Consider the following 24,719-nt stretch of genomic DNA (forward strand, 5'->3'; position numbering starts at 1 on the left):
TTGTCGCAAGTTATTGCATGTCGCATGCTGTCACATGTCACATGTCATCGCATGTCGCATGTCATCGCATGTCACATGGTGCATGTCGTCGCATGTTGTTGCATGTTGTCACATGTTGCATGTCACATGGTGTATGTTGTATGTAATGTATATGTGTGTATGTTTTTTTTTTTTACATTCAACACATTAGCCGGATGATGGGACTACTACTGTCCCATCATTGGCTAATGTGTCACTCACTGTCACTGTAGCAGGCATCGTCCGATGGGACTTGTAGTCCCATCGGACGAAGCCTGTACACAGAGACACACACACTAATGACCACCCCCCCGCAGCAGACCCCAGCACCGCCCGCACATCCCGGCGCCGGTACGCAGACCCCCGCACATACCGGCGCCGGCACGCAGACCCCCGCACATACCGGCGACGGCACGCAGACCCCCTCCGCCGGCACGCAGACCCCCGCACACGCCGGCACGCAAACCCCCGGTGATGGCACACATACCTCTGGCGCCCGCACATCCCCGCCTAGCCCTGCCCCACAGACAGCCCCACCCACAGCCCAGTCACTCTTGATGAGTGACTGCTGACTGTGAGGCTGGGTCACGCCAGCTCATGACTTCACATCAATTTCCAGAGTCTGGAAATTGACGTGACGTCGGCGGAAATAAGCGGCGGCTGCAGCCTGGGGGTCACGTGACCCAGACTCAGCCGCCGCCATAGCGCCGCTCACAGGAGAAAACGGCAATGGAAGGTATTTACACAATTCGTTAGGAGCCCCGGGGGATACATTGGTGGGTTAATTGAAAGTAGTGGACAACCCCTTTAAGTCCTCAGTTTCTATCTGTCAATTATCTAATGTGCTAAATGGTAACAATGGCTAAACTTTCCTGTTAGTTTGAGCAGTGAGAAAGATAAAAAACACAATGCAAGTGTGGGGTGAGTTGGAGTGCGGTGCGTGGAGCGCGATGCATGGAGCGTGGAGTGCGGTGCGTGGAGCGGGTTCCTTACCCTCTGCGCTCCAGTTATTGTTGAAGCTGTGGCTCAGAGCCTGCATCTCCTGGAGGAGGACGGTGTCAGAGCGAGAAGAAATCTCTTCAAGGTCGTTCTCATCTTCCTCCAGTTCTTCCTCAGGATCCGGGGAGTTCTGCATCATCTCCTCAATCTCTTCAATCACCTGCAGAGGAAATAGGGATTATTATATACTGCGACATACTGGGATATTGGTCTTCACACTGGGACATCTCTTATAAGAACACCTGCACAAGAAAATCCCTTTACATTGATATAAAGTCTCCTGATCAGAGGAAAGCAGCGACCCCACAGCTGCAGGTGCAAAACCTCGGGCTCTCATCACTGTTGTCTACTGTTCAGGGGACAGCGAGAGCGAGGAGGCGCGGGGGGCTGGCTGGGGGCGGACACTGGGCCAGAAAGAGTTAAAAATAAATCTTGAGCCATCCGCAATTTAGAGACCGACAAACACCACATCTGTCTCCACTGGGAAAGGGAGGAGTGAGAATATCGTGGGAATTCCTAAAGATGGTATCACTATATGCGGAGCTGATCCCAGGCTGTATGGCTGCTCCAGATCCACGGGCGATTTCACTACAGAAATATGTAGAAAGAAAAAAAATGGAAAGTTTGTGGTCTGTGTCCGCGCTGCCAGGTAATTAAGAAACATCAAATGATGGAGATAATGTAAAAAAATATATATATATTTTTCTGGGCATTTCAAAGTGCAGCCCACTTCTTCAGGAAACAAAAACCATCTTCAGGTTTATGTTTCCTGAAGAAGAAGTGAGCTACACTTCGAAACGCCCAGAAAAATATTTTTTTTTTTTACATTATCTTCGGCATTTCATATTCCTTCATCACCTGGATACAGACCACAAACTTTCTATTTTTTACACATATCATGGGAAGTTACAGCCTTAAATAGCAACAGGGGCCCTCACCATCGGCCCAGCCACAGGGGCACCCGACCATCGGCCCAGACACAGGGGCCCCCGACCATCGGCCCAGACACAGGGGCCCCCGACCATCGGCCCAGACACAGGGGCCCCCGACCATCGATGCAGCCACAGGGGATCCCAAGCATCGGCTTTTCCGCTGTACATGTGGATCTATTAGCAGTCAGCCCACATGTGAAAATCCACCATCTAGACCGCAGTGTATTGCTGCTCCTTCCGGGAACGTCCCCCCTTTACAGAGCAGAATGGAAGTCTTTGGTGGGACGTGCTCAGATTTCCTGTCCTCCTATAATGCCGGCTGTGTTATACACCATAACTCACCCATTCTTTTACTGCACATAAATTCCGATTCATTCTTTGATTTTTATGTTTAAGTATCTTTTCCTATTGGTCATTGATTATTCATTGCTGATTTTTTATTCCAAATTTTTAATTCGTACCCGGATGGTCCTGACCCGACCGTCCATGATCTGATATTGCAGCAGCCACGCGCTACCGTACGGGACATCATATCAGCAATCACTGGATGCGGCTCGGTGCTTGCCTATATTGTCAGCGACGGGCAGATATCACAGTCTGCTGCACTAGAGGTCCTGTACAGCAGCATGAGGCAGTGTCTACAACCAACAGAAGTTGCTTAGATAGTGCAGCTCATCCATGATGGCACATCAAGAGGGCAGGTTCACACTGAGCACATGTGACAGTCTGGAGACGCCATGGAGAGCGATCTGCTGCCTGCAACTTTCTTCAGCATGACCGGTTTGGCAGTGGGTCAGTAATGGTGTGGGATGACATTTCTTTGGGGGCCGCACAGCCCTCCATGTGCTCACCAGAGGTAGCCTGACTGCCATTAGGTACCGAGATGAGATCCTCAGACCCCTTGTGAGACCATATGCTGATGCACTGGGCTCCTTCTGATGCATGACAATACCAGGCCTCATGTGGCTGGAGTGTCAGCAGCTCCCGCATGATGAAGGCATTGATGTCATGGACTGACCTCAGGGTGGTCCAAAAGTAGGTGGATAGTATGTGTAATAGGGTTATGAGGTCAGATTGAGGGTTCTATATGGCTGAAAATACCCAAAAGTGACACCATTCTAAAAACTGCACACCTTAAGGTGCTCAAAACCACATTCAAGAAATTTATTAACCCTTCAGGTGTTTCACAGCAGCAGAAGCAACATGGAAGAAAAAAATTAACATTTAACTTTTTAGTCACAAAAATGATCTTTTAGCAACAATTTTTTATTTTTTTTTCGCAAGGGTAAAAGGAGAATGTGGACTGCAAAAGTTATTGTCCAGTTTGTCCCGAGTACGCTGAAACCCCATATGTGGGGGGGCCACTGTTTGGGCGCACGCCGGAGCTTGGAAGAGAAGTAGTGGAATGCAGACTTTGATGGAATGGTCTGCAGGCATCATGTTGCGTTTGCAAAGCCCCTGATGTACCTAAACAGTAGAAACCCCCCACAAGTGACCCCATTTTGGAAACTAGACCCCCCAAAAATAATCTAGATGTGTGGTGAGAACTTTTAACCCCAAAAACCATGTTTGATAAATCTCCCCCTTCATAACCCTATTACACATACTGTCCCACCTACTTTTGGACCACCCTGTATATATATATATATATATATATATGTTAGCTTTTATCCTTAGTCTTGTGGCATGGTTCATTAGAGGGTGAACATTGAGATTTAGGATTGAATTTTCCAATAGGTGGCACTGGAGTTCTAGTCCTATAGTTCTCTGAAGAGACAATTTGCATATACAAGTGCATCTCAATAAATTAGAATATAATCAAAAAGTTTATTTATTTCAGTTCTTCAATACAAAAAGCAAAACTCAAATTATATAGACAGAGGGATCAATTTCACGTGTTTATTTATGTTAATGTTGATGATTATGGCTTACAGCCAAAGAAAACCCAAAAGTCATTATCTCAGTAAATTAGAATACTTTATAACACCAGCTTGAAAAATTATTTTAAAATCCAAAATGTCATCCTACTGAAATGTATGTTCAGTAAATGCATTCAATACTTGGTCGGGGCTCCTTTTGCATCAATTACTCCATCAATGCAGCGTGGCATGGAGGCGATCAGCCTGTGGCACTGCTGAGGGGTTATGGAAGCCCAGGTTGCTTTGATAGCAGCCTTCAGCTCGTCTGCATTGTTGAGTCTGGTGTCTCATCTTCCTCTTGACAATACTCCATAGATTCTCTATGGGGTTAAGGTCAGGCGAGTTTGCTGCCAATCAAGCACAGTGATACTGTTGTTTGTAAACCAGGTATTGGTACTTTTGGCAGTGTGGACAGGTGCCAAGTCCTGCTGAAGAATGATATTTCCAAAAAGCTTGTCGGCAGAGGGAAGCATGAAGTGCTCTAAAATGTCCTGTTAGACAGCTGTGCTGACTTTAGTCTTGATAAAACACAGTGGACCTACACCAGCAGATGCCATGGCTCCCCAAACCATCACTGATTGTGGAGACTTCACACCAGACCTCCAGCAGCTTGGATTGTGGCCTCTCCACTCTTCCTCCAGACTATGGGACCTTGATTTCCAAATTAAATGCAAAATTTACTTTCATCTGAAAACACCTTGGACCACTGACAACAGTCCAGTTCTTTTTCTCCTTGGCCCAGGTAAGACGCTTCTGGCGTTGTCTATTGGTCATGAATGACGTGACGCAAGGAATGTGACACTTGTAGCCCATGTCCTGGATACGTCAATGACTCCAGCAGCAGTCCACTCATTGTGAATCTCCCCTAAAGTTTGAAATGGGCTTTTCTTAATCCTCTCTCAAGGCTGCGGTTATCCCGGTTGCTTGTGCACCTTTTTCTACCACACTTTTTCCTTCCACTCAACTTTCCATTAATATGCTTGGATACAGCACTGTGTGAACAGACGGCTTCTTTAGCAATGACCTTTTGTGGCTTCCCCTCCTTATGGAGTGTGTCAGTGGCTGCCTTCTGGATATCTGTCAGTCAAATTCTTCCCCATGATTTGTGGAGCTACTGAAACAGACTAAGGGACCTTTTTATACACTTAAGAAGCCTTTGCAGGTGTTTTTTGTTAATTATTCTAATATAATGATATGACTTTTGGGTTTTCATTGGCTGTAAGCCATAATCATCAACATTAACAGAAATAAACACATGAATAGATCACTCTGTAATGACGCTATATACACTGCTCAAGAAAATAAAGGGAACACTAAAATCCCACACCCTAGATATCCCTGAATGAAATATTTCAGTTGTAAATCTTTATTCATTACATAGTGGAATGTGTTGAGAACAGTAAAACCTAAAAATAATCAACGTAAATCACAAATAATATCCCATGGAGGTCTGGATTTGGAATGATGCTCAAAATCAATTGGAAAATGAAGTTACAGTATATGCTGATCTAACTTCAGTGGAAATGCCTCAAGACAAGGAAATGATGCTCAGTATTGTGTGTGGCCTCCACGTGCCTGTATGACCTCCCTACAACGCCTGGGCATGCTCCTGATGAGGCGGCGGATGGTCTCCTGAGGGATCTCCTCCCAGACCTGTACTAAAGCATCCGCCAACTCCTGGATAGTCTGTGGTGCAACGTGACGTTGGTGGATGGAGCGAGACATGATGTCCCAGATGTGCTCAATCGGATTCAGGTCTGGGGAACGGGCGAGCCAGTCCATAGCTTCAATGCCTTCATCTTGCAGGAACTGCTGATGCACTCCAGCCACATGAGGTCTGGCATTGTCCTGCATTAGGAGGAACCCAAGGCCAACCGCACCAGCATATGGTCTCACAAGGGGTCTGAGGATCTCATCTCGGTACGTAATGGCAGTCAGGCAACCTCTGGCGAGCACATGGAGGGCTGTGCGGCCCTCCAAAAAAATGCCACCCCACACCATTACTGACTCACTGCCAAAGCGGTCATGCTGAAGGATGTTGCAGGCAGCAGATCGCTCTCCACGGCGTCTCCAGACTCGGTCACATCTGTCACATGTGCTCAGTGTGAACCTGCTTTCATCTGTGAAGAGTACAGGGTGCCAGTGGCAAATTTGCCAATCCTGTATTCTGTGGCAAATGCCAAGCGTCCTGCACGGTGTTGGGCTGTGAGCACAACCCCCATCTGTGGACGTCGGGCACTCAGACCATCCTCATGGAGTCGGTTTCTAACCGTTTGTGCAGACATATGCACATTTGTAGCCTGCTGGAGGTCATTTTGCAGGGCTCTGGCAGTGCTCCTCCTGTTCCTCCTTGCACAAAGCAAGCAAGCTTGTGTGGGTTGTAGAGTCCGTCTCATGCTGATGAAGTGACCGAGGGCAAGTTCGCCCATGTATATACATGATCTGGCTCAGCAAAACTTCCACACCCAGATTCCATTTTAACAAACATATCTTTACTGTTGTACATTTTTCCTTAACACAGCGAAACACAATAATAAACAACACAAAATATGCCTATCCACAGAAATAAACGTGTAATACAAGCTGTCCCTCACTTTCCCTATCCACACGTTACCAGTCTCTTTGCTCCAGAAGGTTATCTTCCCACGTCGCAGGCCTGTCTGTCTCTGCAGGGATTAAACAAAGCTCCGTCTCTCAGGTCCAGACTGTAGTCCTTGGGGTACGGCAGGTAGGGGTGGAATATTCGGCCTCTCAACAGAGGACCCGCTTACAGTTCGTGGGTTCAGGATCTGTGGAGATGTCACCGCTGAGTGAATATTCGGCCTCTCAACAGAGGACCCGCTTACAGTTCGTGGGTTCAGGATCTGGAAGTCAGCTTTCAAGGGAGAGGGATCATCCAGACAACCTGTTATATCGCATTCACAGGAGGGCACCAGCATACACAGACTTCTCTCTGCACAGACTGATTTCCCGGGCTCTTCTTCCTCTCTCCCTCCTTCCTGGTCACATGACATAACAGGGGGGAGCTTAGCCAATACAGTTTGTTTCTCTGTAATCACATTCGGCATAGGTATAACTTCTGGCCACACGGGGGCAGTGTCTGTCACAGATTCTTCTATGTCAATGATAACAGAACAGTCAGAGCCGGCCAGCTCATTACACGCCCCCCCACTTGAAGGTTGGCAGTCCCTGTCAACGACTGTCTCCAGGGCGGCGATGGCTGTGGAGGTTGTAGGACCCGGCTGTGAAGAGGGCCACACATATTGGTCTCTGTAGGACTGTCCCGGGGGCACTCCTGCGGTGGTCCTCGCTGTCCGCCTAACGGGTGCTAGTCTCTCTCCCCGATCAGTCACTCCACTCTCCGCCCCAGTCGGTAAGTCAGTCGAGGAGGTAAGGGTATCAGACGTGTCAGTCAGGCGAGCAGGGGTAGGTATGTCTTCTACCTCTACATCCCCGGTATCGGTGTCTCCCACAGTATTAGTGATATCCATCTCTCTAGGTATCACAGGAGGGGAGTCAGGCTGAGAACGGCAGGGGCGCAACATGTTACGGTGCAGGGTGCGGAGGCTGCCGCTGTCTTCGCCTTGTACTTGATAGACGGGGCCATCAGGGTACGGGTGTCCAATTATTCGATAGACTTCGGTCTCCCACTTGGGCCGGAGTTTTCCTTGTGGTTTCTTTATACGAACTAGGACCAGTTGACCCACACTCAGTAGGTCTTCTTGTACTGGAAGTGGATCAGTGTGGACCTGGTCCTGGATCTGCTGTTCCACCAGCCGGTAGACAGTTTCCATCCTTTGACGGTGTGCTTGTAGCCAGGAAGGATAGGTACCACAGGTGTCTTCATCAGAGTTAGACAGGTGTAGCTCATGGATGCCTTTGCCTGGGCGGCCAAACAGGAGGGTGTAAGGCGTGTATCCGGTGACAGAATGGACTTGATTTTTATAGGCCCACAGCAGTTCTGGGAGGAATCGAGGCCAGTCAGGCTTTTTGTCTTCTGCTAAGGTTCGGATCAGTTGTAAGAGAGTCCGGTTGAAACGTTCACACGCGCCATTCCCTTGTGGATGATACGGGGTGGTCCTGGACTTCTTGATTCCATACATCTGTTGAAGTTCTTCAATGACTCGCCCTTCGAAACACGCCCCCTGATCAGAGTGTAGCCGTTCCGGACACCCGTAGACCCGAACGAAGTGCTGACAGATGGCCTGTGCAGCTGATTCGGCAGTCTGGTCTTTGGTAGCAACAGCGACGGCGAATTTCGTGAAGTGGTCCACCATCACCAGACAGTACTGGTAGCCACTATTCGCCGTTCCGATCAACAGATAGTCCACCATCAACAACTCGAAGGGCCTGGATGTGCTAATGGTCTGGACGGGTGCACGCTGCTCAGTAGACTTGTGGAGTTCACATGTACAACAGCTTAGGCAGACGTTTTCAACAAGCTTACGGAGTCCTGGGCAAAAAATGAATTGCTGGGTCCACCGGAGGGTCTTGTCTATGCCGAAGTGGCCGTTCCTTCTGTGGGCTTCAGCCACCATCTCATGGGCTAGCTGCACCGGGACGACAATCTGCAAACATTCTTCCAGCATATGGGATAAAAGGACCCTGCGATACAAGACTCCATTTTTCACGATCAGCCGATCCCATTGGGCAAGTAGGGCAGAGGCCCTGGTTGATAGTCGGGCTCTTACTTCGGAGGGTGGTTTCTCTTGTGTCTTCACGTACTGTTTCAGTAAGACATGTTCAGGGTCTCGATCTTGAAGCTTGGCCCATTCTTGTTGGGACAGGGGGGACCCCACTACGGCTTCGATCCCACCTACAGCATACTGGCGGCTATCTTCTATTTGTTTAGCTAGCCGGGCAAAGTCGGGCAGTTCATCTTCCTCCAACTCTTCATCCCGGTTCCCCACTGGCGGGGATGATGTCACTCTGGAAAGGCTGTCAGCATTCTGATTCTCCTTCCCTGCTCTGTATTTAATTTTGTATTGGAATCTAGAGAGCCTTGCCATCCAGCGCTGTTCCATTGCCCCTAGTTTGGCATTTTCTAGGTGGGCAAGAGGATTGTTGTCTGTCACGACCAGCACCTCCGCCCCTGTCAGGTAGCCAGCAAATTTCTCTGTCATAGCCCAGGTCAGGGCCAGGAGTTCCAGGCGGAAAGAGCTGTAGTTGACGGGGTTCTTTTCGGTGTCACGGAGGGATCTACTGGCATAGGCTATTACGCGTTCCTTGTTATCTTGGACTTGGGAGAGGACCGCCCCGAGACCTTGAAGGCTGGCGTCGGTGTATAACTGGAACGGCAGGGTGTAGTCTGCAAATGCCAGAATAGGGGGTGATGTCAGAGCAGCTTGAAGCGCCCGGAAGGATTTTTCTTGGTCGGGCCCCCAGCTTATGCGTCGTCCTCTGGGACTGTTCGCGGTCCCTCAGAGGGTCTCATGCAGTGGTTCCGCAAGCCGGGCAAAGTCCTTGACAAATCGGCGGTAATAGCCCGCTAGCCCCAGGAAAGCCTGAACCTCTTTGATGGTAGTTGGTTGTGGCCACTCTCGGACAGCTGCTATCTTCTCTGGAGAGGGTTGGACACCTTCGGCCGAGATCCGGTGTCCCAGGTAATCGATCTCCTGCTGGAATAGACGGCACTTGCTGGGCTTCAACTTCAGGCCGTGTTTCTTCAAGCGCTGGAACACTTTGCCAAGCTTGTGAAGGTGATCCTCAAAGGTGGCGGAGTATACCACAATGTCATCAAGGTATATCAGCGTGAATTCGAAGTTGAAATCTCCCAGACAGCGTTCCATCAGTCTCTGAAAGGTCCCTGGTGCGTTATTCAAGCCGAATGGCATCCGGTCAAACTCGTACAGGCCCATGGGAAGGATGAAGGCGGTCTTTTCTCTGTCCTTCTCACTCATGGGGACCTGCCAATATCCACTGGCCAAGTCTAGAGACGAAAAATATTTGGCCTTTTTCAGGGCGGTCAGTGACTCTTCGATTCGGGGGAGTGGATAGGAGTCCCGGATCGTGCAAGCGTTCAGCCGACGGTAGTCTACGCAAAATCTCAGGGATCCATCTTTCTTTTTGACTATCACCACGGGTGCAGCCCATGGACTCTGGCTTTCCCGCACCACTCCAGCGTGTAGCATAGATTCTAAGAGGCTTTTCACCTCCTGGTATTGTTGAGGTGGTATTTGTCGTACCTCTCGCGAATAGGGGCAGCATCACCCGTGGGAATCTCGTGTTGGATACTGGTGGTGTACCCGAAGTCAGTGTCATGCTTTGCAAAGGAGTCTTGGTGTTCTCGCAGTAGTTTCTCCATTTGAGACACTTCCTGTTTGGTGTACTGGGACGGGTCCAGTTGCACTTTTTCCAGTAGCTTTCGCCCAATGTCTTCATCATCTGCTTGAGCATTTATGGCTGAGACAGTTACCGTCCGGCCATCTTCTGTAGACGGGGTGAATTGTAAGGGTCCCATGGGGTTCACTTCTGTAGGTAGAGCATATACTCTGGCAAGTTGCGTTCCAGCTTCAAGGGCTACACCTACGTCTGCGGTGTTGTTTAGCCTGACAGGGACTCTTCCGTTCCTCACGACGGCTAGGGTGCGGGCGACTAGTGGGTTTAGCTTACCCCCACTTGGAGCCCTCGGTTCGATTAACACTTCAACTCCTTCAAGTTGTCGGTTGGTGTTAAGAGGCAGGGAAATGACTGTCTCTTTTTCAGCGGGCAAAGTAATCCGGGTACAGCGGGGCACTTTAATGGCTGCTAGGGGTAGTTGTTCCTTTGCCATCTGTTGAAGTCCAACGGTCCGGATTACGCGCTGGAACGCCAGACGAGTCGGTTTATGTTTGGTAACTTTCTGCCAGTACTTGGGCCCTTTTCTTTTCAACAGCATAAGATCCAGGTCTTTCAAGATATTCATTCCGATTATTACTGGAGTCTCGGAGCCGAAGCCTTCCTTGACAATGACGATTCCTCGTTTCCCTAGGTCTTGTCCGCAGGCCTTCGTATCCATCCAGGCGACTCCGGTTACTGGAATGGGTAGGTTATTAGCCGCAATTATTTTAATGGTGGTATCTGGATCACAAGCAGTTCTTGGTTTGAGGTACTTTTCATAAAACTGTTCAGAGATCGTGGTCACTTGCGACCCAGTGTCCATCAATCCTTGTACTGCTACTCCCTCCAGAATAACTTCAAGTGTAGGACTACTCGAGGCAAGAGTACTCCGTTGCTGGTTCTGTTTTTCTACACCCCGTTCTCTGTCCCCCCCTGCTGCTCGAACCTCAGCTGCAGGGGTGTCTAGTTTAACGGCGGCCATTGTGGTGAGACCTGGCGTGGTGGCTCTGCTTGTGGATGTAGCCGATATTCTGTTCGTCGTGGTAACTGATGGTTTGTTCGTTGAGGACAACGATTTGCCCTATGACGGGGATCACCACATGACCAACACGGTCCCGCGGGACGGCTAGGTTGCATCCGCTGGTCTCTCTGCCGTTCTAGTGTTAACTGTGACACCTGTTGCTGTAAATCTGCTACCATCTGTTTCAGCTCCTCGGTGTCACTGTTGGGCTGTTTAATGTCTAATATGGATCTGCACGCAGCGCTTTGAGTCTCCACATCCATGACGGGTCCCCTATAACGTTCTATGGCTTCCTGCTTGACTTCAGCGAAGGTGAGAGTCGGCGTCATCCGAATCAAGTCCTGTAGCGTACGGTTAAGATACTGGTCTCTCAGCCCTATAACGAATTGGTCTCTCAGTACCAGGTCACGAGGAGCTATAGTAGCCAGTTGTTCCCCTTTTGCACAGACTTGTTCAAGGAGTACCTGAAGGGCATTTGCATACTGGGGAATGTCTTCCCATTCAAGCTGTGTCCATCTAAAGAACAGGTATCGCAGTGTTCCCTGGTACGTAGTAGGTCCATAGGTCTTTTCCAGCACCCGCACCAAATCCTCTAACACACGCTGCCCCCTGACCGTCTCCAGTCTGACTGTCGTCCATGCCTCCCCCTCTAGTGTCAGTACCGCCATTTCTGCCAAGGTCTTAGGGTCAATATTATACATTTCTCCCAGTATCCGCACTTGTTCCGCCCACTCTGGTACGGGGTAGTTTCGCCCGCCAAATTTCCTGACCTGGTTTACAATGGACACCGGCGGCGGTTTCTGACTGTACACTGGGCCTGGGTGGGAATCTTGCAGGGCACAGATCCTGCCGACTACGCCAGATGAAGTGACCGAGGGCAAGTTCGCCCATGTATATCCATGATCTGGCTCAGCAAAACTTCCACACCCAGATTCCATTTTAACAAACATATCTTTACTGTTGTACATTTTTCCTTAACACAGCGAAACACAATAATAAACAACACAAAATATGCCTATCCACAGAAATAAACGTGTAATACAAGCTGTCCCTCACTTTCCCTATCCACACGTTACCAGTCTCTTTGCTCCAGAAGGTTATCTTCCCACGTCGCAGGCCTGTCTGTCTCTGCAGGGATTAAACAAAGCTCCGTCTCTCAGGTCCAGACTGTAGTCCTTGGGGTACGGCAGGTAGGGGTGGAATATTCGGCCTCTCAACAGAGGACCCGCTTACAGTTCGTGGGTTCAGGATCTGTGGAGATGTCACCGCTGAGTGAATATTCGGCCTCTCAACAGAGGACCCGCTTACAGTTCGTGGGTTCAGGATCTGGAAGTCAGCTTTCAAGGGAGAGGGATCATCCAGACAACCTGTTATATCGCATTCACAGGAGGGCACCAGCATACACAGACTTCTCTCTGCACAGACTGATTTCCCGGGCTCTTCTTCCTCTCTCCCTCCTTCCTGGTCACATGACATAACAGGGGGGAGCTTAGCCAATACAGTTTGTTTCTCTGTAATCACATTCGGCATAGGTATAACTTCTGGCCACACGGGGGCAGTGTCTGTCACAGATTCTTCTATGTCAGTGATAACAGAACAGTCAGAGCCGGCCAGCTCATTACACTACCACGAGTGTGAAAGCAAAACCAACATTCAAAAGTGACCAAAACATCAGCGAAAAAGCATTGGTACTGAGATGTGGTCTGTGGTGCCCACCTGCAGAACCGCTCCTTTATTGAGGGGGTCTTGATAATTTCCAATGATTTCCATCTTTGTCTATTCCATTTGCACAACAGCATGTGACATTGATTGTCAATCAGTGTTGCTCCCTAAGTGGACAGTTTGATTTCACAGGAGTTTGATTTACTTGGAGTTAGATTCTGTTGTTTAAGTGTTCCCTTTATTTTTTTGAGCAGTGTAATATATGAGCTTCACTTTTTGTATTGAAGAACTGAAATGAATTAACTTTTTGATGATATTCTAATTTATTGAGATGCACTTGCCTACACAAATTACACATTTATATTTTTGCCCCCAATAGTATGGCTTGTGAATGGCCCCTCAGTCGGTGTCATGTCGGACGCTGTTCAGACCAGGTCGTTCGACAGACAGCGGTAATTCCGCTTTTGACCACTATGTGCTCATTGGCGTCGGCTAGATTTTATCTAGCTGGTCCGGGGTTAATTTACCTGATGCTCGGATTGGAAGCTGGGCCATGCCCATTGCCTTTAAATAGTTCTCCTGAACATTGCCGATTATAGCTTCTGTCTTGTGCATTGTTATCTCGGTCTAGAATGGTGAGCTAGTAGTTGGAGTATCGTTGCTGGTGGCGTATTTCCCTCTGTCTTATTTACTCCTTCCTATATTTGTATTTATTTTGCCCTGCGCATTTATAGTGTATTCCTGAGTGACTGTGGCGTGGTGTATATTTTCCGTTATCCTTGTCTGTTCTAACTGTGGGTATTGGTGTATTATCTTTTCACTGGGTGGTGGGCGGCGGTTTCAGCCTAGGGTTGAAACAGGAAACAGGGCGAGGGTCGAGGCCTAGACATGCACACCATCAGTGTAAACTCTAGGTAGAGGGTCAGTCAGGATTTCCCTAGTCTGAGGGAAATTGCAGGGGCCCGGGTTATTAGCTCTTGCCCACCTAGTCTCCCCGTGACAGTCGGGCCCCTGTAACAGCGGCCATGTATGCCGCGTTCCCTTTACCTGGTCAGCGGTCAGCAGCGGCTCCTCATTGATACCAGAATCGTTCTCACTCTTCTCATTCAGTTCTTCCTCCTCTTTCTCATGGAACTGAAATCAGACGATAGGAAAGTTTTATACAAAAAGTCGTTTCTGTGCAATAATTACATACCTCCCAACTTTACAGGAACGGAAAGAGGGACAACCAAGCCCCGCCCACCCTCATAACCCCACCCCTGGCCACACCCATCCCACACTCCACTACTATTGCCACCCCAAAACGCTAAATACGGCAGCAATGCTTACCGCAAAGCAATCATGATGCGGTAATAAGTATGCTGCCGACCCCCCTCCCCATTACTCACCTCTCCGCCGCCTCCAGAATCTTCCACCGCACTTTGCTTACTGCACGGGCTGCCCGCCACCAAGACCTCCGGAAACGATCAGGAGTGATGCAGCAGCATGACCAGACAATAGATCATGCCGGCCGCTTACGTCACTCCTTCCTGACCCCGCCCGGAGTGCGGGAGTCCTAATCGGGCTCTCTCTACGTCCCGGAAGTGGGCGGGGCTTCACCGGCGGCCGCAAATTCGGGATTTTAAATGCCCGAAGCGGGACAGCGGGACCCCGGTGCCAAAGCGGGACTGTCACGCTGAAATCGGGACGGTTGGGAGGTATGTAATTATAATTTATTCATAAACTTCTCTCTCTGACAGATGCAACATCAAAGGAGGGTCCCCAATATCTCGGCTGCCATCAGCTCCTGAGCTCACAGTCGAGCTGACCACACAGATAAATATTAGGTAAAGCGTTAGATACTTTGCGGACGATGACAGGAAAGTCATGCATAATATCTAATCATTCAGAAGACAGATTTATGTGGAGCAGATTATGTATGGAGCTTTCATTAGAAAACAAAAAGTTTCTACCAGGATCTAAACAGCACTGGCTGAGAAAAATTTGCCTTGTGTGACCCTCACTACGTTTAATTTTAACTGGAGGAAGAAAGACAATGAAAACAGTAAAAAAAAAATGTACCTTAAAATTCCTTAAACCTGGCATTAGTGAGACCCAATAGCTGAAAAGAAAATGTAAAATATACAATCTTTGTACATAAAGAGTCTCGTGCTGTCAGAGATATCAAATATAAAAGTATATATAGAATTTCTGGAGAATTGACACCACAATAAAGGAGTTTTCAGTTGTCACATCCCAGCCTTATTTTCGGCCGCTGATGACACAGATCGCCTATGGAAACCCAAGTTTCTATACTTTAGTCAACACCTGGGAATTTCAGCTGATATATGGTATGGTTTTGTAAAGGAAGCTTCCTTTCCTGAAATCCTCTGTGCTGCCCTTTTTGTTATCGATGATCAGGGTTGTTATATAAGCAGCTTCTTAATAAACCAAACGGATATATATATATATGGTCATGTATCTGTCAGAACATAGAATACCTACAAATATGATACACAAACCAAATAATTTTTATAAAAAATATAGTTCTTACCGATAACGGTATTTCTCTGAGCCCATGACGGTACCACGGAGAGAGGGGATCCGCCCACCAAGGACAGGAAACCTACAGATAAAAAGGCGGTACTACTCTCCCGCATAAGTTGTTTACTAGAGAACGATGGGAGACTATGGAACAGCTTATTAGTTTTAATATTACTTAATTGAGATACCGCGTGACCTATCATAAAATAACCTATGGCAGTATATTAGCGTGCACACCCATAAGTGAAGGGAGGGAATGTACGGGTGCCGTCATGGGCTCAGAGAAATACCATTATCGGTAAGAACTATATTTTGCTCTGTCGCCCATGATGGCACCACGGAGAGATTTCATAGATTGTACATTCAGGGAGGGACCACCGCTTCCAGAACCCTTTTACCGAAGGTAAGGTCTGAAGAGGAGATGAGGTCCAATCTATAGTGCCTATAGAATGTAGAAGGTGATGACCAGGTAGCAGCTCTACATATCTGGTCAATTGAAGCTCCGGCCTTCTCCGCCCAAGAAGCCGCTACTGCTCTCGTTGAGTGAGCCTTGACCTCCCCTGGAACGGACATTCCACTTGATGAGTATGACAGGCTGATAGCATCCGTGATCCATCTTGCCAGAGTAGCTTTGGAGGCTTTTTTCCCCCTCCGGGGACCCTGAAAGCACACAAAAAGAGAGGCATCCTCCCTCTCTCTCTGGTGGCTTCTATGTACTGCATGAGGCATCTCCTGACATCTAGTGTATGTAATGATTCCTCCTCCTTATTTTTAGGGTTAGGACAAAAGGAGGGGAGAGATATCTCTTGAGTTCTGTGGAACCGGGATGCCACCTTCGGGAGGTATGCTGGGTCTATTTTGAGAATGACCCTATCCTCTAAAAACTGTGTGTAAGGAGGGTTTGCCGATAGTGCCTGTATGTCGCTAATTCTACGAGCCGATGTGAGGGCGACGAGCAGGGATGTTTTGAGGGATAGGAGTTTTAATGGGATATCCTCTAAGGGTTCGAAGGGTGGTTTAGTCAGGGCTTTAAGGACCAAATTTAAATCCCATTGAGGGGCAGTTTTTATTGGAAGTGGCCTCGATCTACCTGCTGCCCTGATGAACCTGGAAACCCACCGATTACCTGCCAAATCATAATTAAATAGGGCTGTCAATGCTGCCACATGGACTTTTAGGGTACTCGTGGCTAAACCAATCTCCAATCTGTTTTGTAAAAATTCTAATATGCTTTTAAGGGGGACCTCTTCCCCTATTTTAGTGCCTGATGATGACAGGAATTTTTTCCATATCTTCCCATATTGTTTTGTTGTAAACGGTTTCCTACTTTGTAAAAGAGTGGATACCAGCCCTGGAGAAAAACCTCTGCTTCCTAGTAGCTTCCTCTCAAATGCCAGGCTGTCAAGTGTAAGCTCGTAACTTGTGGATGGTGGACCGGGCCTTGAAAGTCTGTGAAGGTCTGTGAGTACCCATGGGTCGGATATTGACATTCTCCTCATCCAAGAGAACCAAGGTCTCTTCGGCCAGAATGGGGCTATTAAGATCACATGAGCCCCGTCCTCCCGAATCTTCCTCAGCACTGCCGGAATCAGAGCAAATGGGGGAAATGCGTAAGCCAGCTGATGCAGCCATGGGATCAGGAACGCATCCAGAGCTACTGGATTCCCCCGAGGAGTTATGGAACAGAAAGAGGTTACTTTTTTGTTTGTGTTGTTGGAAAAGAGGTCTATGTCGGGAACCCCCCATTTTTCCTTGATCCGGGTGAATACTGCCTGATTTAGCTCCCATTCTTCTTGTTTTAGACTGGAGCGGCTCAGAAAGTCCGCTTTGTAATTGTCCACTCCCCTTATATGCAGACTTGTCAGGGATAGAATGTTGTCCTCGGCTATTTGAAAGATTGCCTCGGTTACTTCCATCAGATTTTTGGAGCGAGTACCCCTTGGCGATTTAGGTATGCCACTACAACCCTGTTGTCTGACATGACTCTGACGTGGTGAGAGTGAAGGGCCCCCAAGAATTCCAGCAGGGAGAACTTGACCGCTAGAAGTTCTTTCATATTGGAAGATTCTTTTTCCAGAGACGTCGACTGTTGTGAATTAGACTTTTTGGCTCCCTCTTGTGGTTACTAGTGATATGACTCTGGGATTGTCTTCCCTCAGTTTGGCACCCACCTGGGTCGTTAGTCCAGGGGTGTTGCTATATAAACTTCCTGGATCCTTAGTCCAGTGCCTGGCATCGTTGTAATCAGATCCTTTCTGTTTGCTCCTGTCTGATGGTCCTGGTTCGTGCATAATTAAGCTAAGTCCTGCTTCTTTGTTTTTTGGTTATTTGCTTTGCTCTTATTTTTGGTCCAGCTTGTACTAAATGTGATTCCTGACTTTGCTGGAAGCTCTAGGGGGCTGGTGTTCTCCCCCCGGGCCGTTAGACGGTTCGGGGGTTCTTGAATATCCAGCGTGGATATTTTGATAGGGTTTTTGCTGACCATATAAGTCATCTTACTATATTCTGCTATTAGCTAGTGGGCCTCTCTTTGCTAAATACCTAGCTCATTCTTACGTTTGTCTTTTCCTCTTACCTCACCGTTATTATTTGTTGGGGGCTTGTATCCAACTTTTGGGGTCTTTTCTATGGAGGCAAGAAAGGTCTTTCTTTTCCCTTCTAGGGTTAGTTAGTTCTCCGGCTGGCGCGAGACATCTAGAACCAACGTAGGCACGTTCCCCGGCTGCTGCTATTTGTGGTGCTAGGATTAGATATATGGTCAGCTCAGTTACCACTGCCCTATGAGCTGGTTTTTTGTGTTTGCAGACTTAGTAATTATTTCTGAGACCCTCTTCCTCCCCTTTACCTCTGAGTGGCTTGTGCTTGCTGCAGACATGAATGTCCAGACCTTGATTACAAGTGTAGACCAGCTTGCTGCTCGTGTGCAGGGCATACAAGATTTTGTTACCAGTAGTCCAATGTCTGAACCTAAAATACCTATTCCTGAACTGTTTTCTGGAGACCGATTTAAGTTTAGGAATTTCAGGAATAATTGTAAATTGTTTCTATCTCTGAGACCCCGTTCATCTGGAGATTCAGCTCAGCAAGTTAAAATTGTTATCTCTTTTTTACGGGGCGACCCTCAGGATTGGGCTTTCTCGCTAGCGCCAGGAGATCCGGCATTGGCAAATATTGATGCGTTTTTTCTGGCGCTCGGATTGCTTTACGAGGAACCCAATCTTGAAGTTCAGGCAGAAAAAGCCTTGCTGGCTATTTCTCAGGGCCAGGATGAAGCTGAAGTGTATTGCCAAAAATTTCGGAAATGGTCCGTGCTTACTCAGTGGAATGAGTGTGCTCTGGCCGCAAATTTCAGAAATGGCCTTTCTGAAGCCATTAAGAATGTGATGGTGGGTTTCCCCATTCCTACAAGTCTGAATGATTCCATGGCGCTGGCTATTCAAATTGACCGGCGTTTGCGGGAGCGCAAAACCGCTAATCCTCTGGTGGTGTTGTCTGAACAAACACCTGATTTAATGCAATGTGATAGAATTCAGACTAGAAATGAGCGGAAAAATCATAGACGTCAGAATGGGTTGTGTTTTTACTGTGGTGATTCTACACATGTTATATCAGCATGCTCTAAACGCCTAACAAGGGTTGTTAGTCCTGTCTCCATTGGTAATTTACAACCTAAATTTATTTTGTCTGTGACTTTAATTTGCTCATTGTCTTCTTACCCTGTTATGGCGTTTGTGGATTCAGGTGCTGCACTGAGTCTTATGGATCTGTCATTTGCCAAGCGCTGTGGTTTTGTTCTTGAACCGTTGGTAAATCCTATTCCTCTTAGAGGTATTGATGCTACGCCATTGGCGGAAAATAAACCGCAGTTTTGGACGCAGGTAACCATGTGCATGACTCCTGAACATCGGGAGGTAATTCGTTTTCTTGTTTTGGTCGTTTTGGGTCTGCCATGGTTACAGACCCACAATCCAGTCTTGGATTGGAAGGCAATGTCTGTGTCAAGTTGGGGCTGTCAGGGAATTCATGCTGATTCCCCGCCGGTGTCTATTGCTTCCTCTACTCCTTCGGAAGTTCCTGAGTATTTGTCTGATTATCAGGATGTATTCAGCGAGTCCAGGTCCAGTGCTCTGCCTCCTCATAGGGACTGTGACTGCGCCATAGATTTGATTCCAGGTAGTAAATTTCCTAAGGGAAGACTATTTAATCTGTCTGTACCTGAGCATGCCGCAATGCGTTCGTATATCAAGGAGTCTCTGGAGAAGGGGCATATCCGTCCATCCTCTTCCCCTCTTGGTGCGGGATTCTTTTTTTGTGGCCAAGAAGGACGGATCTTTGAGACCTTGTATTGACTATCGGCTTCTGAATAAAATCACTGTTAAATTTCAGTATCCTTTGCCTCTGTTGTCGGACTTGTTTGCCCGGATTAAAGGTGCCAAGTGGTTCACCAAGATAGATCTTCGTGGTGCGTACAACCTTGTGCGCATTAAGCAAGGAGATGAATGGAAGACAGCATTTAATACGCCCGAAGGTCATTTTGAGTACTTGGTGATGCCTTTTGGGCTCTCTAATGCTCCCTCAGTGTTTCAGTCCTTTATGCATGATATTTTCCGGAAGTATCTGGATAAATTTATGATTGTTTATCTGGATGATATTCTGGTTTTCTCTGAAGATTGGGACTCACATGTGGAGCAGGTCAGGATGGTGTTTCAGGTTTTGCGTGAGAATGCTTTGTTTGTTAAGGGCTCAAAGTGTCTCTTTGGAGTACAGAAGGTTCCCTTTTTGGGGTTTATTTTTTCCCCTTCTGCTGTGGAGATGGACCCAGTCAAGGTCCGAGCTATTCATGATTGGACTCAACCCACGTCAGTTAAGAGTCTTCAGAAGTTCTTGGGTTTTGCTAACTTCTACCGTCGTTTTATCGCTAATTTTTCTAGCGTTGTTAAACCTTTGACGGATATGACCAAGAAAGGTTCTGATGTTGCTAACTGGGCTCCTGCAGCCGTGGAGGCGTTCCAAGAGTTGAAGCGCCGGTTTACTTCGGTGCCTGTTTTGTGCCAGCCTGATGTCTCACTTCCCTTTCAGGTCGAAGTGGATGCTTCTGAGATTGGGGCAGGGGCCGTTTTGTCGCAGAGAGGCCCTGGTTGCTCGGTAATGAGACCATGTGCTTTCTTCTCTAGGAAGTTTTCGCCTGCTGAGCGGAATTATGATGTTGGCAATCGGGAGTTGCTGGCCATGAAGTGGGCATTTGAGGAGTGGCGTCATTGGCTCGAGGGTGCTAAGCATCGTGTGGTGGTCTTGACTGATCACAAAAATTTGATGTATCTCGAGTCTGCTAAACGCCTGAATCCTAGACAGGCCCGCTGGTCATTGTTTTTCTCCCGTTTTGACTTTGTGGTCTCGTATTTACCATGTTCAAAGAATGTGAAGGCTGATGCTCTTTCAAGGAGCTTTGTGCCTGACTCTCCTGGAGTCGCAGAACCAGTTGGTATTCTTAAAGAGGGAGTTATCTTGTCGGCCATTTCTCCTGATTTGCGACGTGTGTTGCAGAGATTTCAGGCTGGTAGACCTGACTCTTGTCCACCTGACAGACTGTTTGTTCCTGATAAGTGGACCAGCAGAGTCATTTCCGAGGTTCATTCCTCGGTGTTGGCAGGGCATCCGGGAATTTTTGGCACCAGAGATCTGGTGGCTAGGTCCTTTTGGTGGCCTTCCTTGTCACGGGATGTGCGGTCATTTGTGCAGTCCTGTGGGACTTGTGCTCGAGCTAAGCCTTGCTGTTCTCGTGCCAGCGGGTTGCTCTTGCCCTTGCCTGTCCCGAAGAGGCCTTGGACACACATTTCCATGGATTTCATTTCAGATCTCCCGGTGTCTCAGGGCATGTCTGTTATCTGGGTGGTATGTGATCGCTTTTCTAAAATGGTCCATTTGGTGCCTTTGCCTAAGCTGCCTTCCTCTTCCGACCTGGTTCCTGTGTTCTTTCAGAATGTGGTTCATTTACACGGCATTCCTGAGAATATTGTGTCTGACAGAGGATCCCAGTTTGTTTCCAGGTTCTGGCGATCCTTTTGTGCTAGGATGGGCATTGATTTGTCGTTTTCGTCTGCCTTTCATCCTCAGACTAATGGACAAACGGAGCGAACTAATCAGACTCTGGAGGCTTATTTGAGGTGTTTTGTTTCTGCAGATCAGGATGATTGGGTGACCTTCTTGCCGTTGGCTGAGTTTGCCCTTAATAATCGGGCTAGTTCCGCTACTTTGGTTTCGCCATTTTTCTGCAACTCTGGTTTCCATCCTCGTTTTTCCTCGGGACATGTGGAGCCTTCTGACTGTCCTGGGGTAGATTCTGTGGTGGATAGGTTGCAGCAGATCTGGAATCATGTGGTGGACAACTTAAAGTTGTCACAGGAGAAGGCTCAGCGTTTTGCCAACCACCGCCGCGGTGTGGGTCCCCGACTTCGTGTTGGGGATTTGGTATGGCTGTCTTCTCGATTTGTTCCTATGAAGGTCTCCTCTCCTAAATTTAAGCCTCGCTTCATCGGTCCTTACAAGATATTGGAAATCCTTAATCCTGTGTCCTTTCGCTTGGATCTTCTGGTGTCGTTTGTGTCATGATTCCCAATGGCAGGGAAACATCAAAACACAAAGATAACGGACGAGCTCTGGGTGATGGAATCTCGAGCTGACCGTGAGCTAAATCTACCACACAACTTATAGTAGCCAGGGAGCATACCTGATTAACCCTAGATGCCACGCGCCAGCCGGAGGACTAACTACCCCTGGTAGAGGAAGGAACAGACCTGGCTTACCTCTAGGGAAATACCCCAAAAGATGATAGCAGCCCCCCACATGTAATGACGGTGAGTTTAGAGGAAAAGACATACACAGTATGAAGGTAGATTTAGCAAAGAGAGGTCCACTTACTAGATAGCAGAAGGATACAAAAGAGGACTTCACAGTCAACTGAAAACCCTATCAAAAAACCATCCTGAAATAACTTTAAGACTCCTGTGTCAACTCATGACACAGGAGTGGCAATTTCAGCCCGCAAGAGCTTCCAGCTACAGAGAATAACAAAACTGCAAACTGGACAAAAGATACAAAACAAAAGGACAAAGTCCACTTAGCTGATCAGCAGACTAGTAGCAGGAACATGAAACCGAAGGCTCTGGTTACAATGATGACCGGCAAGGAAATGACTGGAGAGCAAGGCTAAATAGGAAACTCCCAAACACTGATGGGAGCAGGTGAACTGAGACAGCAAAGACACACAAGTCACCAGTACCACCAGCAACCACCAGGGGAGCCCAAAAGCGGATTCACAACAGTACCCCCCCCCCCTTAAGGAGGGGGCACCGAACCCTCACGAGAACCACCAGGACGATCTGGATGAGCCCTATGAAAGGCACGAACCAAATCCGAGGCATGAACTTCAGAGGCAGTTACCCAAGAATTATCTTCTTGACCATAGCCCTTCCATTTAACCAGATACTGAAGTCTCCGTCTGGAAATACGGGAGTCCAGGATCTTCTCCACAACGTACTCCAATTCACCCCCTACCAGCACAGGAGCAGGAGGTTCAGTAGAAGGAACCACCGGTACCTCATACCTCCGCAACAACGACCGATGGAATACATTATGGATAGCGAAAGATGCCGGGAGGTCCAAACGAAAGGACACAGGGTTAAGAATCTCCAAAATCCTATAAGGACCGATGAACCGGGGCTTAAACTTAGGAGAAGAAACCCTCATAGGGACAAAACGGGAAGACAACCACACCAAGTCCCCAACACGAAGGCGAGGACCAACACGACGCCGGCGGTTAGCAAACTGCTGAGTCCTCTCCTGGGACAACTTCAAATTGTCCACCACTTGTCCCCAAATCCGATGCAACCGATCCACCACAGCATCAACTCCCGGACAATCCGAAGATTCCACCTGACCAGATGAAAAACGAGGGTGAAACCCTGAATTGCAAAAGAAAGGGGAAACCAAAGTGGCAGAACTAGCCCGATTATTAAGAGCAAACTCTGCCAACGGCAAAAAGGCAACCCAGTCATCCTGATCCGCAGACACAAAACACCTCAAATAAGTCTCCAAAGTTTGATTAGCTCGCTCCGTCTGGCCATTAGTCTGAGGATGGAATGCAGACGAAAAAGACAAATCAATTCCCAACCTGGAACAGAATGTCCGCCAAAATCTAGACACGAACTGGGTTCCCCTGTCAGAAACGATGTTTTCCGGAATCCCATGCAGGCGAACCACATTTTGAAAAAACAGAGGGACCAATTCAGATGAGGAAGGCAACTTAGGCAATGGCACCAAATGGACCATTTTAGAAAAACGGTCACACACCACCCAGATGACAGACATCTTCTGAGAAACAGGGAGATCAGAAATAAAGTCCATAGAGATGTGCGTCCAAGGCCTCTTCGGAATAGGCAAGGGCAACAATAACCCACTAGCCCTAGAACAACAAGGCTTGGCCCGAGCACAAACATCACAAGACTGCACAAAAACACGCACATCTCGAGACAGGGAAGGCCACCAGAAGGACCTAGCCACCAAATCTCTAGTACCAAAAATTCCAGGATGACCTGCCAGAGTAGAAGAATGAACTTCCGAGATGACTCTACTGGTCCAATCATCAGGAACAAACAGTCTACCAGGTGGACAACGATCAGGTCTATCTGCCTGAAATTCTTGCAAAGCACGTCGCAAGTCTGGGGAGACAGCAGACAAAACCACCCCATCCTTAAGGATACCAGCAGGTTCAGAATCCCCAGGAGAGTCAGGCTCAAAACTCCTAGAAAGAGCATCTGCCTTCACATTTTTAGAACCCGGTAAGTATGAGACCACAAAATTAAACCGAGAAAAAAAACAACGACCAGCGTGCCTGTCTAGGATTCAGGCGCCTGGCAGACTCCAGATAAATCAGATTCTTGTGATCAGTCAAAACCACCACCTGATGTCTGGCACCCTCAAGCCAATGACGCCACTCCTCAAACGCCCACTTCATGGCCAAAAGCTCCCGATTACCAACATCATAGTTTCGCTCGGCGGCCGAAAATTTACGAGAAAAGAACGCACAAGGTCTCATCACTGAGCAATCGGAACTTTTCTGCGACAAAACCGCCCCTGCTCCGATCTCGGAAGCATCGACCTCAACCTGAAAGGGAAGAGAAACATCAGGCTGGCGCAACACAGGAGCAGACGAAAAGCGGCGCTTAAGCTCCCGAAAGGCCTCCACATGTAACAACTGATAATGAACAAATCAAGGTTACAGACAGAATAAATTTAGACTGTAAAGTGCAAATAGACTTGTCAGCCTTC

The 24,719-nt window shown here is 48.0% G+C and overlaps 1 protein-coding gene across 8 annotated transcripts in view; it reads right to left on the bottom strand.

Annotated features, from left to right (window-relative positions):
* The window catches only part of FEZ1 (fasciculation and elongation protein zeta 1), a 140,201-nt gene that overhangs the window by 17,586 nt on the left and 97,896 nt on the right, over positions 1-24,719 (bottom strand). For all 8 annotated transcript variants that reach the window (XM_077249596.1, XM_077249591.1, XM_077249590.1 and 5 more), the window contains 2 exons: positions 13,917-14,003; positions 1,012-1,177 (listed from right to left, as the gene is read on the bottom strand). In XM_077249596.1, coding sequence (XP_077105711.1) covers positions 1,012-1,177; positions 13,917-14,003 — 253 coding nt within the window. The remainder of the gene's footprint in view (positions 1-1,011; positions 1,178-13,916; positions 14,004-24,719) is intronic.

Source organism: Ranitomeya variabilis, chromosome 4, assembly GCF_051348905.1.
Source record: "Ranitomeya variabilis isolate aRanVar5 chromosome 4, aRanVar5.hap1, whole genome shotgun sequence".
Taxonomy (NCBI): domain Eukaryota; kingdom Metazoa; phylum Chordata; class Amphibia; order Anura; family Dendrobatidae; genus Ranitomeya; species Ranitomeya variabilis.